The sequence below is a fragment of the Oxyura jamaicensis genome, chromosome 5, assembly GCF_011077185.1.
Source record: "Oxyura jamaicensis isolate SHBP4307 breed ruddy duck chromosome 5, BPBGC_Ojam_1.0, whole genome shotgun sequence".
Taxonomy (NCBI): Eukaryota; Metazoa; Chordata; class Aves; order Anseriformes; family Anatidae; genus Oxyura; species Oxyura jamaicensis.
This window is the reverse complement of record NC_048897.1, coordinates 19345183-19361606: the sequence shown is the minus strand read 5'-3', so window position 1 is coordinate 19361606 and position 16424 is coordinate 19345183. Positions and strand designations below refer to the sequence as shown.

The window sequence follows — 16424 nt, the reverse complement described above, 5'->3', positions numbered from 1 at the left end:
AGCAGCAAGAATAAATCCCTATTACACATCAGATTTTAACTGAGCAGACCCTGCCAGTTTTGTGCCTCACAATGAGGATATGCTGCCCCGTAATACAGTGAACACAAGATTTCAGAAACATTTAGCTATGCAGGTTTCCAGAGACTCCACTGCACATGTAACTTTTCTACGAGCCCGAATACAACAGTGAATTTCTTAGAGAATTACCTTCAATTTTCACTGAAACATACCAAGTTAAGCACTTAAATAATTCAGACTGAAGAACCAGATTGCACATGGAATTTTTAACTATAAAACTTGACCATATTTTGGACAACATGAACAATATCCTTCAAATACAACATTGGCAGCTTTAAGAGCAAGTCTTAACATTAATTTCAAACGGATATAACCAGCATCACTGAATTTCAGTTGTATTCCAATGAATCTTTCATACAGGAAGCGTCTCCAAATCAAATAAAGAAACTTGCAGTTTTACATAGTAAGCTTTCATAGTTCAGAAATGCACACTAAGTCTTAATTTTTCTATCTGGAAGCCATACAGCCACAGCATCTGAAACAAAAACCTAACTATCAGATAAGTAGGTTGTGTGCATTTGCCACATCTGTAGCTAAATTTTTTAGCATTCAGAGAACTTCAGGGTTGTTTTCATTTTTGCTTATGCTAAAATTCTATACCTTCTAGCTACAATATAAAAGAAGAATGGCAACTTGCTAACCAAACTCTTGTTTAAAGGAGTAACAGCCTTGAAACTCTTGAAGTCTTCCCCATTAAGGATGACAGCAAATCAATTATCCTTTAGTATGAGGTTACAGTAAGGTCTGTAACAATCATTTCTCATCAGTTTTGTGATCTAACCTTCCCTTTTATGTTATCACAACTGGCAGCTGTTCAAAGTACTGTCACTAGTGATCATCAGCTATAAAGATGTCCAGTACAGCAATCCGAGCAGGAATTCCCTATTAACGCTGAAGTCATAATCAATTCAGGCTACTTGCAGGTAAATGCAAAGATTCCTGCCAGGTATTTTCTGTATTGGTCCCTGCATTAGCTCATGTCAGATCAGTCACTTACTGCAGCCGTCTGAACCTCCCTCTCCCTAGCAATTTTATTAACTGCAGAGAAGCTAATAAAAAGTTAGGAGTATTACATAAAATGGACCATGAAGAATTAAGGGGCACTATCAGGCTCCCTGAAATGATAGCATTTGATACAAGGAAGTTCAGATTTCTTCCCATCCCAATGTCTGAGTTTAATGTGTACATCCCTCCTTGACATGGCAATTTCTTGTCTAAACAACTGGGTAAGACTCATCTAAAAGGTGGAAGATCAATGATCCCTAGTGACCATAACAAGCATCCTTTCAGTAACCCGAAGTTGGTATGACTCTCCGCCCAACTATCAGTGACAATGCAGGAAAACTTAGGTATTACGCATTATACTGTTCAAATCATGAGAGATCTCCCAGCATCACTACTTGTGCATCCTTAGAATGTTTCTCGTTGTGCATTTCTATGAAGCACACCTACAGGATTCAGAAGCAAAGCTAAGGTTAACTGTTTTTCCCCGCGTTATTACCGAGATAGCTGCCGTATTAAAACTTCCATGTCACCAAGGTTACATAAGGCCTGCATACCAAGTCCATCGTGCAAACTGCTACCGCCTACAGCAGATGCAGTGGCATGTGATGCTTCTAAGTGGACACTCCCATTTCTCACCAGCAAGGAGGTGCTAGCGCTGAGCACAGCTGCCTGGGAGGGGGGGCGGGACTGCCCTTTGGCCTGCGAGGAGGGCTGCTGGCCTTGCTGACCATCTTGAAGGCTACGAGAGAACATGGATGGGGGAGACATTACCGGGAAGGAAAGAGAAATAGCTAGACGTGAAGAAAAACAAGACTTGTTTTTTTAAAAAAAACTTTTGAAGAGGAAAAGTTAGAAGTATAGCATTGAGAAGCCATTCATTAGGGTTAAGATAACCCACGAATCCCATACAACACGTTTGGACACGAATTACACCAGTAGCTACAGATATGCTGCTCCTTTTCTACTTCTTGGAAGCATTACTGATTTTTGTACTTAAGGGTGAGCTGGGGAGATGTTATTCTTACAAGTCTTAATTTGTGGGTGCAAAAGCAAGCTACCAGCGGTTAGTCTAAATGTAGCCCGAGATCTCACCTCTACAGACAAGTGGCTATTCCCATCATCTCTCAGTACTCGGGTCCTTTTTACTCATTGAGGTGTGACTGCATCAACTGTTGTGTTTGTTGTGCCAAAACAGCACCTTTCTTGCTACCAGACAATGGCACAGACCTCATGGATAACCACAGCCAAACCAGGAGATCCAGATATTTAATTATTTACATTTAAGTATTTACAATGCATATAGCAAATTAATAATTAGCAAGAGTTTTAGATCTATTTTAAAAGTTATTTTGGCAGTGCTGGCCTGACAGCAGCTTTATTTCTCAGTATACCTACTACAAAGAAATTCTTCTATACCCAGACTCATACCTACACCAAAGAGGGTTTAAAAATTCCATTTGGTTTTCAGAGAAGCATATAAGCTTAAACATGTAAGCTTACAGACAGCAGCAGACAATGCCTGAAAACATTAATCCTCTATGTAACCTTCACACAGGAAACCTATTTTATAAAGCCATTTAACAAAGTTAAACAAAGTTAAAAAAACAAAACCTGCAAAAACTAGTTAACTGCTTAATATTAAAGATGGGGGAAGTCCCTGAATGCAAGTGTATATCTCATATATACACTTCGAAAGATTAGTGTTATTATCCTTCATTTTTTACATTTAAAGAAGTTATGTCAGTCATAACCTGAACAAGTGCCCTCCAACTAAAAAGAGAACTTTTTTTAAAAAAGATAAAATTTTCAACAATTTATAGAAAATATCTTAGACTGCATGAAATACTGCCTTTACCATCAATTGCTTTTAATGTGTCATTGCTTACAGTGTGACGCCACAGTTGGCAAGGAAGCCTAAAAAGCAAGACTGCTCAGTTCTGAGGGTGTACCTGCCTGGAGAAGAAAATGCTCCAGGCAGACATCACAGCAGCCCTTCAGTACTCAAAGGGGGCTTATAAAAAAAAAAAAGACCAACTTTTTTAAAAAAAAAAAAAAAAAAAAAACACACAGGCAGTGTAAAAGCATGTAATAGCAATATATATGACAAGGGGGAACAGTTTTATACTAAAAGAAACAAGATTTAGATCAGATGTTAGGAAGAAATTATTTACTCAGAGGGTAGTGAGGCACTGGAGCAGGTTGCCCAGAGCAGCTGTGGATGCCCCATCCCTGGAGGTGTTCAAGGCCAGGCTGGATGGGGCTTTGGGCATCCTGGTCTGGTGGGAGGTGTCCCTGCCTACGGCAGGGGTGGTGGGCGTAGAACTGGCTGATCTTTAAGGTCCCTTCCAACCCAAACCATTCTGCGATTTCTATGATCTGACGTTCTAGAAATTATTATAAGCAAGTATATCTACTTTTCAGTTCTTTTGTTAGAGCATCACTGCAAAACAAGAAAATAATTATAAGAATAGGTGTTAAGAAAAGCTCATGCAAAATAAAGCAGACATGCACATAGCCGATGAGGTAAAGTTGCAAGTCATTATCCTATCTGAATCTGAAGCTTAATTCAGTGCTTCACTGCTGTAGACAAGGCTCCAAGTGAACTACATGGTAACAGAAGCCCTAAGGAAGCTCACAGCCTTGCCAGCCTTCATTGTCTCCCTTAAGCATTATCAACACCAAAACAATGCTAACTAATACTTCTTTCCATTAAATAGTAGCTAAGTACCAAAAGGTACATAAGTTGTCCCTTCAGTGATTATCCATAGCTGTCACAATAAAAACAAGGCAAAACATTGGCATTAACAGATTGCAGAAATGTGCAGAGACACATTCTCTGCCTAATTAAAGTTATTTTTAAAATAAAATTTTACTTGAGACAGCCACTTAAGTTCTCTTAGCAGACACACGTGCATACAGCACTAACTATGCAGGATGCCAGTCCATACATACGTCTGAAGTGGCCACAACACTATTGATGTTTAGGGTAATTGGTTGTTTTGTTTCTGCTGGTTTTGTTTGCCTAAGTAACTAGGCAAGGTACACATCTAATTTAGCAGTGAAGAATTTACCAGAACGGGTTTCATTTAAGTGTCCATCATGGCCAATCACGATGGCATTGTATACCTATGTCTCTTTTACTAAGAAGATTCTCCTTGCACAGAGGAAGCATTTGCAATAACAGGGGAGGAAAAAAAATACCAGATGCAAGTCAGTCTCTAAGGGGCCATCCCCACGGCATCCAATTTGACACCAGGAGCTAGGAGATCAGATGATCAATGTTTTGCTGGCAATAACAAAGGAAGAAACAATCAGGGCAATTACAGGTTAGTAAACCTAATAGAAGTTTAATGTAGGAAGTCATATGGGTTAGCAATATCAGAAACTAGACAGGCAGCTCACCACTAGGGTATACTCCAGTAGAGTTGTCGTAGCATTTTGAAAGGATTTTGGTGGTAATTATCTGAAAAAAATCTGTGTGCATTTTTCTTCTTCCAGCAACACAAAGTTCCCACTAAAATTAAGTTACCCATATAAAGGAAAAAGTTCTTTCAGATTACTCATCTAGAGATCACAGCTGTAAAAAATGCAAGTTTCCAGATACATTTCACAGCTTGCAGTTCAAACAGAACATGTCAGATCTGAAAGCACTTCAGTGTCTGGTCAGCCTAAGACAGTTTGGTCTGGTCAATGCCACAGGACAGTCATTTGGTATCACAAACAACACTTTGCACAATGCAACCTCTCTGAGTAGTAGATTCTGGACATATGTTTTTTTGATAAACTTGCATCTCTATGCTGGACAGCCAAAGCACAGAGTTCATTTATTTAGAAAAAAAGAACAAATGTAGATAACCGGAATATGCATAGCAGAAACACAAGACTAGAATATTTGTTTTGCTTTTTCACCAAGTATCTTGTCTGAATAACAAGTCTGTCAAAAAAAAAATTCTCATGGTCTCCCACTGACATCCACCTCGACAATGGGAGCCTCAATGACTGTGCTACCATGTCAATAGGAGGCAGCTCTAAAGCCCACTTAAAAGCCAAATCCTTTACTTGCTTTCCATCTGTCTAGGAGAAAAAAAACTTGCTGTTTTCTTGCTAATGTAGTTACATAGCTCTCATTAGTCTGCATAGCCTCTCATCTGACCAACATACAAAGCTCTAACACCCTCCTCTTAAAAAGAGACCAAACAAGTCAGTGTATCAAGAGGAAGAGAATGCAAGAGAACAGAAGTGATCTAATAAAGTTCAAACATCCCTCACTATAATTGACAAGTGTTGAACAAGCTACATTCAGCAAGAGTAGAAGCTTAACAAATTTATCTGAAGTTACATGATTAACTTCCACCACACTCTGCACTTGCCAGCAAAAACACCTTTAGCTCAACACTTGATGTTGAAGAAGCCAAGCAGTTATTTATCAGGCTTTAGGAACCATTCTCAAACCTCTTGCCTGAGGAAAATCTAAAAATGTGTCTGACTATAACAGTTGTGACAAGATTCCTCCCCATCCTTTATTTTAAAGTAGTTCCTTCTATCTGACCAGTTTCTATAGCTCTTCCAGTTAGGAAAATTCCACAAATATACCTCAAACATAAAATCAAACTGCTCCTATTGTTAAAAGTTAGTTCAGCATTCCAAGTAGCATTATTAAGAATATACAGCATGTACACGATAAATATGCAGGAATAACCTTAAGAATTACTCTCATATGTACGGCTAAAAGCTCCTTTCCTCTACAGGCAGCATTCTGCTTGCCTGATTCTCCAGCATTTAGGCAACCCCAGGACTGCCAGACTTGGAAAGCAAGTTTGAAAACAGCTTGAGGTTGCTGTTTCTACTGCTCAAGCTCACAGGCTGAACAAAGAGCTGCTGTGGGTAACATACCAGTGGGCTCGGTATTGTTACCAGATGGGCCAGTGAAGGTTACGGTCTCCCGAGATGTATGTGTACACTATGTTGTAAGCATCGCAGAGGCATGCAGCGCCACACAACTAGATTTAATACTGAGCAATACTGTGCGTTCTCTAACAAAGGCATTGGTATTAATGATTTTTCTTCTTTGGGGAAAAATTTGCAGGATGTTCACGTAATGGTTTGCATTTATTTTAAATTCGGAAGCTTTGCATATACAATTTAGTTCTTTGTTGTTGTTTATTTGTACTGAAGTGCTTATCTCTCACTATCTACATACATGAGAAGTGATACTACTCCTAAGGCTTACTCTCTTAAGGAAAGAAAAGCAACGTAAAGAGTGGTGAATAATCTTTTCTTGGGTCTTTTTTCTTCCTTGAAAGCTTCTAATGCTTCTGATAAAAACATGGAGTTTGTTAGCATTAGTTCACTTTGTTATTTATCCGAAATCAACTACGACATGTTAGAGACTGGCTATCCTGATCATTTTGAAAATAGTGCCACATATACATGCACAATTCAACAGCCCACAGTGACATGCGGTGACAGCTCAAGGAGGTTATGGTGGGGAAGGAAGTAAAAAGTGCTTTTCTGGCAACACTGGTGGGTGTGAGGAGAAGTGGTCTGCTGCATGCATGCTAAATATGGTGGAACATTTAGATACCCTACCTGAGGGGTGATCCGATGAGCAATGTAGGAGGGGTAGGGTTACTCCCTGCATTGTGCCGGCGTCGTACTGCCTGACGCCTAAATGTGCTGCGTTCACGGCGAAATGTGACAGTCTCCTCGCTGGCTTGTGCTGCTGCATCAAGACAGACTTTAGGTCAAAGAAGAACCCATCCTAGTTATGTACAAAGTAACTTAAGACTCCTTTCTTCCCAATGACCCTCCCCAGGTTAAAGAATTGACTTGCAACAAGAAAAGTAGCTTATGTACCGACTGTTCAAATAAAGTGCCTGAAGACAGGATCACCAAACAACTGTTAGTAAAAATTTGGTGTGTGCGTGCATGTATAGTTCTGTAAAATACAGCTAGCTGTTTTGTTTTTCCCAAATCCAAACAACCAGATTTCAAAAAAAAAAAAAAAGTCAGATATCCCAAGTCTGTTCTATTTACACAGGGCAGGAAGAGAGACTGATCTCACCATTTCCTTCATTTAACACAATTAAAGGAGAAACTTAAAGGACAACTTTGCAATGTTGTCTATTACCCCTTGCTACAAAATTCTCATCTCAGGTTTATCACTTCTGCCAAACAGGAAGGGCTGAGGTTTATTTTATCACATCTCTTCAGGGGACAATTTGACAAAACGGTGGTGGTCCTCCCCCTTTCCCCCCATAAGCATGAAGAGATGCATGTTGTTCCTTTTACAGCAGTCACACTACAATTTGGAGGAGTGGGTGTGTAAGATTAAGCAAGGGTATCTTCCATTTAAGGACTGGTGGGTTTGTTTTTCCAACACCTCGCTGCCAAGAAAAAAAAAGGAAGATTTGGTCCAGCAGTAAAGTTACACTATAAAAGAAGTTTGTAAATATGCAAGGGAGTCATTTTTTGTTTGTTTTGGCAAATACACACAGACACACCCAACCCACTTAGAATCTGTAAATTTCAGGCTAAACAGGATCATCTCTGCAATTCTGGATATGGACTGCTCCACAGTGTGCCTACGATCTCAGAGTCTTCCTCCTGAACCAAGGAGGCTAATGCTCTGCAATCAAGTTGGTTAGTAGAGAGCTCAGAGGGACGGGTCACAAAGGTTTTGGCAGGCAACTGGAGGAGGAAAACAACATCACATGAACTGGATTCCAAGGGAAAATTAAAGTCTTTAAGAGAAAAATCATAACTTGGTAGAGAAAAAGCCTGTTACTAGACTTAAAAAAACAATTACGTCAGGCCAAAACAAAAAGAGAAAACACAGGGAACAAAGAACTTTTTGTGGAAGGGGACCAGAAAAATCACAGGCAGAGTATTCCATGTTCACTTAAGCACACTTCAATGTATAATATATACCTGTCATTAAACATCCAAAATTTACTAGTAAAGAATCTAACACTAGTCTACAGGGAATAGCAGTAATAGGTTGCTATGTGCTACTGCCACAGCTCAAGCAATAAAGACTGCATGGATTAGGAGTTTTCGTATCCACAAACCACAGGTTATCAAGTAAATGTTGCAGAAGAAATTTCAAACTAATTTGCTTTAAAAGCAAAGAAGCTACAGATTACCTTAAGACGAATATTAAAGTTACAAGCATTTCATTAGCAAAACATCCTTAATTCAATCCTTTCCTGTATTTTCAGAAAAAACATGGGATCGATCAACTTCTCCTCACACCTCCACAACTGGTCTTCCATTCCAAGTACGGACAGATAAGTATTTTTCAGTGTATTTCAGCAAGAATTCAATAAAAATGAAGCATTAACCTTTACACTTTATTTTAATATACAGCCTAATTGCTTCATGGCTCTTATATTTCAAGTACTGGAAAAATGAAACACTAAACAAAACAGGATGAATCCTTACTTCTCTTCCTGGTGGATTAAAGCAACGCACAGGAGGCCAGAACTGCCCACTAGTTTCAGATGCCAATTTGTAAAAAGCTCATTTTTTCCAGAGTATACATCAGGAGATAGAAACTCATACTGAAGACAGTTTCTGACTTCAAATGCAAAAGCAAGTCCATGCATTTATACAAATCAGCCACAGTTAAGCACCACAGAATAAGGAACTGAACTGTAATCATCCCAATTACCATTAAGATAGTAACCATCCCCATTACGTCTCAATTACCATTTGCAGCTCCTTAGCAGAAGCAGGTTTCAGCTGCAATGCTTCAAGGCAGCATACTTAACATTGACATCTGTTTTTCTTTTGATATCCTTTAGTCAGTAAACACATCAGCTTCAGCAACAACTCAAGCATAGATTATAGAAACACTGGAAGTCCTTCCTACACAGCTCCATTTTATCACTAGAGTTTTCCTCCTGAAGACAGGTAGACATTGCCCTGAGGCATTGCTCTTGGGGGTGGGAGGAAGAAGGAAAAAATTAAGCATAAACGGAAAATTAAAAATAAAATTGTATCCACTTGGAGATTAAATTTAAACCTGCAAAGGCAAACAACTTGGGCACTCACTAGCATTTTTTTTTGACCTTAAGCTTTTAAAAATAGGTTTTGGTGCATCTCTTTACATAACCTGCCAAGGAATTTTGGATTTATCTTAAAGGTTCTGTTTTGTACACATCATCTACATACACAACTCATGAATGTAGCTGGTGACATCCCAGATCACTAAGCAAGTTTCTGTGTTCTTTTCAAAAGACCGGAGAGCTTTTCAGTCCAGGAGCTCAGTCTCCTACCAGCATGCAACACCTCAAGAAGCTACATGTTGAAACCATGACTTAAAAACAGAAAGCAGAAAGGATTATGGTTTGTTTAAAGCTTTGAAAGCCACTAAACTAAGCAAACAGCTTTTTGGTGGGTAAACTAATTCTAAAGAGCACATAGTTTACATGTATAATTTTTTTAATCCCATGTTAATACAGTTTATTTGTGTTTCTACTTGTCTTTAAGGAGGAGGAGCAAGCAGTACAGCTGCTCCTGAGCTCAGAAGAAGGATTCAATATACATCTCCTAAAATAGCCACTAACATGCTCTAAGGGCTGTTTAATCATGAGGGAAATTGCTTTATTTTAACATAAGCAATCTTCCTATAATAAAGTAACATGTTTTGATGTTTAAAAAAAACTAAGTAGTGTATATCAGTAGGACAGTAGCTTATTAAACATATCTCTAGGCTACAGCTCATACTTCTCTGATGTTACTACTTAAAGCCATTTATTCTAGATTCCAAGAAGGAAAGACCCAGCATCTATACTATGTAAAAAATATAATCTAATAGGGAGAGATAACAGGTTTTACTTTTCTAATGTAAAAAAAAAGTTAAGCCTTTCAGCTTACAGAATGTTTCTGAGGTTTATTTTTCTGCTTTGAGTCTTTTTTTGTTGAAACAAATTTCCTGACTTCACTGAAGTGTAAAGTATGAATTTCTTCTGTATGTCACCACTTGTATTTGAACCCCAAACATTATCTGTCCTCCAAACTAGGAAAAAGTAAATCAGATGTGAAATTCACACAATGCAGCTTAGAAACACAAACCTACTGCCCAGAGCTCAATAAAACAGGAGGTGGGAGCCTAATGACAACTTGGTAACAAAATTTAACCCTCCCGTGTTTATTCCCAATAAAATAATATTAAATAAGATATTGTTTTGACTTTTGTGATAATACAGCTGTGTACATGAACACATTTATTAAAATCAACACTTGCTCTTTCATTTCAATTCTGATTGGAAAAAAGCCAACCCAGGAGTTACACATACACACAAAGACATGAGGACATCCCTTCATCATTATACACTTGGAGTTATACTTTCCCAACAAAAGGACTCAAATGTATTGTGGAGCAAACTCTAGAATAACAAATTACTCACATCCCTCTGCCAACTAACCGGGAATACCTAAATACAAGTTGAACTATCCTGTTTGCAGGCTACGTCTTTCCAAAATTTCCTTCTATATTACACAGTGTTTTTGATATAAACCTCTAATTCCTCACTTTTAGAGGGAAGGCTCAGTTTCACACCATGATGTACAACTAGCTTTAAGAAACAAACATGCAAATATTTTCTTTTGCAGAGGAACATTTATGCATACATCCGAAACAGACATTTACATCTCCCTGCATTTATATATCACTACTCTTAATCTAAACTTAAAGATAGAAACTGATGAGGCTTGAGATGAAAAAGCAGAACTTCCAAGTTTTACTGCACTAATGAGGCTCACGTCATTTGGGCTAAGCAAAAATGCTAAACCTAGTTGCTCAGATAAATTCTTCCCATGTAAGAAAACTCCTGGAAAGGTATGATATTAAGGTAAGAAAGAAGTAAAGTACTGGTATGGAAAGCCACAGAGCTCTATGGATAACAATTGGGTTTGTTTTCCAAAGAGACTAAAGTTTGCAAAAAAAAACACATAATGGAAGCAATATTACTCGCTTTTCTCAGAAGAAAAAATACATCACTTGAAATCTAAATTGTTTTCAACATTATTCCAATTAAATATGGTTAGACTTGTGCATAGAACCCAAGTGATATTTGCTCACTTCGTTTCGCTCTATCCAATTGGAAGTTGTGATCTAACCTTTTTCAGCTACTTGTATTGACCAGCCCTACAAACTTTGAGCAAGTTCTGAAATAAGTTAACAGCTTATGCATTCACATAAGGAATGAAATGTCTTCTAACCCTGAACACACTTTGCCAAACCCAACGGCTGAAATTTAGTCCTTCTGTATCAAGCACCTCTACCTCATTTGTGTTGGAAACCTAAAAAATGCCATAATTTTCAGAAAAAGTTAGAGGTAAGTAGGAATAACACCTTCTGTGTCAGACAGCAGTAACACAGCTTGGTTTCCTACACATATATATTTATTAACATTTTTCTCATAGTTGAGTTTCTTGCCAAGTTTATTCTCATGTGCCTTAATACAGTTTTAAAAACTTAAGTAGAGGAAAGGAATTAATTCAGTCTGTATCTTTAGTATATAGTCACCATGGACTATACACATAGATCTACAATTAAATGACCATGGTTTCTTAAACCTATCCAATAATAAGCAGAGCATTGGTTTACAGTATTACCACTTACTTTGGACATTTAACAAAAGATACACCTAATACCAATTTCTAAAGAACGTTAGAAGTGGAGATGTGGGCAGCAAAGGAAAAACACTAAAGAGTAGAGGGACACCTCAGTTACAAGGTTCTGCTGAAAAACAGGGCAGAGGAAAACAGCATACTATTTATAAAGAGTTACAAAATTAAAAAATAGAAAAGTTAAAGAGAAGCAGGGGAAGTAAAGTCCAAGACTTCAGTGTTGTGGCTGACATGCATGAAGAAAGTTGGTAAATACTCTTCCAGCCTTATCTCAATTATGTGAAGTTAGTCACTACAACAATTCAAAAAGCAACAACACACTGTCAAGCAGGGAATAACCACAACAATGAAACCATCTGGTTTGAATTCTGAACCAAATATTTTTATAGACCAGCTTGATAGACAAATTTCCATACCAATACCAAAGATAGAACCAGGAGTCTCGGTTCTTCTATTTCACTGTACTCCTCACTTGCATTATCTCATTATTAATCACAGTCGGCGTTATTCACACAGCATTCTGGACTCTAGTGTTGATGTACTAGGGGTCAAAGACCTAAAGCAATCTCCTAGTCTGATCCCTGATCCCCTGCCCACTGTAACTCCTACATCTGGGTACCAACAGGTAGTAGTATATTCAGACAGCAGACAAGTGTTCTTATCCTACATTAATCTTTATGAAGCTTTTGATTCTTTCATTTGGAAATATTCATCTTAAGGAAAAGATACTTGGAATATCTAGAACACACAACTTTCCCAGAAAAAGTGGTGTTCATTAGTATACCATATACAGAAAAGCATGTTTGCTTTGAATGAGCTTCTATTAACTACACCATCAAATTACATCTCAGAGCTACGTTTGGCAGAAGCGCATAGCGCTTCATTCCAGCACAGTGAGCTCTCTGAACTGTTCTTGGCTCTTTGCCTAACAATAAATCCAGGTACATCTACAAAAGGGCAGAAAAAGAGTGGATTACTAACTTAAATGTAGATGGTTTGTTTTTTATTAACTTTATCAGAAATTCTTAGGCAACTTGTTTGAGATGAATACTCAGAAAATATATCAACAACAGATGCTGTTTATCAATAAAATCCAACCCTTCCTTCCAAATCAAGTTTAAAATTGTGAGAAGGAGTTGCACAAACACTACCAACCTAAGACATTTAAATAACTCGCTCCCACAGCAATGCAAAGCATTTTGAAAGAACCACTACTTCTGGTTTCTTTGGGAGGTCTGAGAGAATTTAACCAAGGTCAAATTTTGTGAGTGCTATTCCCAAGGGAAAGCAAACAAAGAAACCAAACAAAAGATAAAGTTTATTTTGCCCTCCCCCCTTTTTTTTAGTATATGCTCTAATGCTGCAGCACGCATTTTTGTCAAGTATCTTGAATTTCCCTTATGCAGCCCCACAGACTTGAAGTGGAGTATCTGCAGTTCTGTGCACGATACACTTAAGGAGCACACTTCCACCAACTAACAGGCAGACTCTTACCAGCAGTATTCAGGTCTTTTGGCAAGCAGGTACAATGCTCTTGACAGCCACTGCTACAAGCTGGACAAAACCTTGGGTTTTTGTGTGTTTTTTGTTTGTTTTTGTTTTTTAACCACGCCCTCCTATGGAAGGACAAAATATCAGGAAAGATCATAGTTATTGTGGTCATATGTCTTCTAATGAAAGCCCTCATGCTATGTATAAATGCCACAGAGGAAACAAAACAGGCAGGACAAAATCCCATACACAATGTACTAACATTGCATTTCACTTTGGTCATTAATGATAGACTAATTAGTAGATGCAAGATTCATCTACATGCCACTTCAATGGCAAGTTGCAGACCTATAGACTGCAGAGTTTCATTTCAGCTTTGTGCATCACTCCTAATGCTGTTCTCATCTTTAAACGTTGAAGGGTTACATCTCAGCCCTACTGGGACTTAAGATCCAAAGAAACTCAGAGGTACTTCTCTAAGACCCAGCATTGGGTCATTGCACACAGAAGCCATGATAGAAACATAATGTTAGCACTTCCCAATATGTGATTGCCTAAGCACAATTTTCTTCTATTTCATTCTTGATCCAAATGCAGGGTACGCTATAGCGCACTGTGAGTTGACATCTAAAAATCAGAGAACCTCACATGCAGGAGAACACTATCTGCTGGCTAATCTGCTTCGTTTGATCCAGTTACAGGAGGGTCCTGCTGAACACGAATAGCTCACACCACTAGATTACATTAACACCGCACATTTTTAATTCACTTCCATTTTTAAACGCATAAGTTTGATTATGCCCATACAAAACTGTTTGGTTTAGTCGTTTCAGCATGGACCGATAATCCAGAAGAGAGACCAGAATCCACAGCCTGTGTAACTGCATTAATTCCACACACAAAAAACACATCAGCCAGACCCCTTCAGAAGCATGGAAAAGCTCTACGACACAAGGAATGACTCCAGATCACTGAACCTTGACGCAACGTAAGCGTAGCAGGAAAAGGGATATTTTGGTAACAGCTGGCACGATCATTGGCTGCAAAGCACTAATCTCAAATAATACCTTCTCTAAAGCTAAAAATGTTATCTAGTGATTACAAGCTGATACATGAAGCATCTATGTACAAATACATGCAGACCGAAAAGCTGAACAGGTTTCCATTTGCCATACAAAATGCAAGATTCGAATCCAAGCTCACACAAACCTATCTCACTTGTTTATAGGGATTCTAGCCCACAAAATATCAAACAGGATGAGCTGTTACTTCAACGGCAATATGCAGTGTACAGAAAGAAAAGTTATTACATGTAATTTTACTTCCAAAAGGTATGTAACTCAAGTACTTAAGTAAATAAATCTGTCAAATTACAGCAAGCTGTAGAAGAAAGCAGCAACTTGAAGGGTGCATCTTTTACAGTTAAAGGACTGGAGGAGAGCACAACATCGGAGCAACTCAAGTTTCACAAAACATCACCGTGCCAAACACAGCATTACATTGGTTCTTTAAATGTGTACAGACAGCAATCCAGAAGTAGCACACATCTCACAGAAGCCAGACAGAGGAGAGTACCAAGCTGATATTTTCAAAACAGACATTTAACCAAACTTTTAGGTATCTACACATCATCTATCTACCCATCAATTCACTAAATAACCTGTACGAGTAGCTATATAAAAATAAGCACCTGTTAAGACATCATCTTCCATTTATTTTTTTGTTATACATCAACCACATTTAATGAATTTAAGTACAAAATTTTCAAATGCTGTTCGACTGCATTTTAATGAACTGCAATTCCTTTTCAAATGCACAGTTATCGTTTAAGAAATGAGTCAACCACCACTTCCTGGCATAATAATAAGATAAAAATGAAACTGCTAAGTTCTATCAGCTGAAGGAACACATGCACAGGTTCATAAAGCACCCTGCTTAGTAAGAGATTAAAGGCCATGCCCATTACTAAACACGTTTTAGCAGTTATATAAGCAAGAATGTACTTTAGTTACTTCCCTGAAGACTTAAATATAAAGTCACTAACTATAATTTCACTTAAGTCATATCTGAAAAATGGGAACAAATTCACTGACTGAAAAAAGGAAAAGCACATCCGTATGAGTCTTTTGGTTACCCAGTGTACATCTGTAACCACTTTGTTTCAGAAAGCTATAATAAGCGACCCATAGAAATTCAAAGATTTATAGAAAATAATTAAATAAACCATTCAGCAGGAGGTGGAACCAGGGAACTTCTACGAATCTGATCCAACCAATATCCTTTAATCTTATGAAAATCTGAAGCAAGTTTATTCTGCAATTCACCCACTACACGTAAATCATTTCTTAATTTTCCTCAGAGAGCTTCTGCACAAACACACATATCTGATATATATGTATTTACATCCCATGCCTTTAAAAACACCCTCAGAAGATGAAGACAATTCAGTAGTGGGAAATACTGAATAAAAAGTTAAAACATTTCCTTTGATTAATAGTAACCACAGGTAAGAGTACAGATGAAAACAACTTAAGATGTAGCCATTACAGAACATTTTTCCCCCTTCCAAATCAAGAACTTGTTACAACAAAAGAACAGTCCCAAAACAAACCAGGTGAAACAAAGGACAACATGAAGAAATTACTCAGATAGACCAGGAAGAGATAAATTCAACGTAATTACTGTCTTGATGCTAAACAGGATTGCATAAATATTAAGTAACGCTAAAAAAGAAAAATGGTGGTTTTGTTCTGCTTTCAGAGAAAAACAGAATTTCTTACAAACATACAGGGAATGTTCCCTGTACTATTAGTAATGGGAACCTTATAAGCAGGTGCTATTAGTTGATGTCATCAAGGTCTGGAGAACCTGAGCCCGGATGGTTTCTCAGAAGACACCTTGAAGCCCATGGGCAGGTAATAGTTGGGTGCTTTCAATGAAAAGTACTAGCAACTTCAGAACAATCAATACCTAAACAAAGTTCAAAGGGGAATCTATTCAAAGGGCAATCTAAATATACTGATGTGAATGACAGCAAAACTTTCCTGCTTAGGCTGCTACAGATTACATATTTCTAAGATTACAATTAGATGTTTTCAGTTTCTTCTTCCCTGTTATTTCACTCTTTAGAAGACCAAAGTATTTGGCAATATACCCCAATCAACCAAGCACTGATGCTTTCAGACTACAGACGACTGAATGATGTTGCCATG

At 38.0% G+C, this 16424-nt stretch overlaps 1 protein-coding gene across 8 annotated transcripts in view; it reads right to left on the bottom strand.

Moving 5' to 3' along the window:
- The window catches only part of PCNX1 (pecanex 1), an 86905-nt gene that overhangs the window by 46770 nt on the left and 23711 nt on the right, over positions 1 to 16424 (bottom strand). For 3 of the 8 annotated variants that reach the window (XM_035327096.1, XM_035327090.1, XM_035327095.1), the window contains exons 7-8: positions 6673 to 6805; positions 1638 to 1822 (exon numbers count right to left, since the gene is read on the bottom strand). The exons of 2 other annotated variants lie outside the window; for them this stretch is intronic. In XM_035327096.1, coding sequence (XP_035182987.1) covers positions 1638 to 1822; positions 6673 to 6805 — 318 coding nt within the window. The remainder of the gene's footprint in view (positions 1 to 1637; positions 1823 to 6672; positions 6806 to 16424) is intronic. 3 more of the 8 variants (XM_035327091.1, XM_035327092.1, XM_035327089.1) reach the window with 2 other exon arrangements.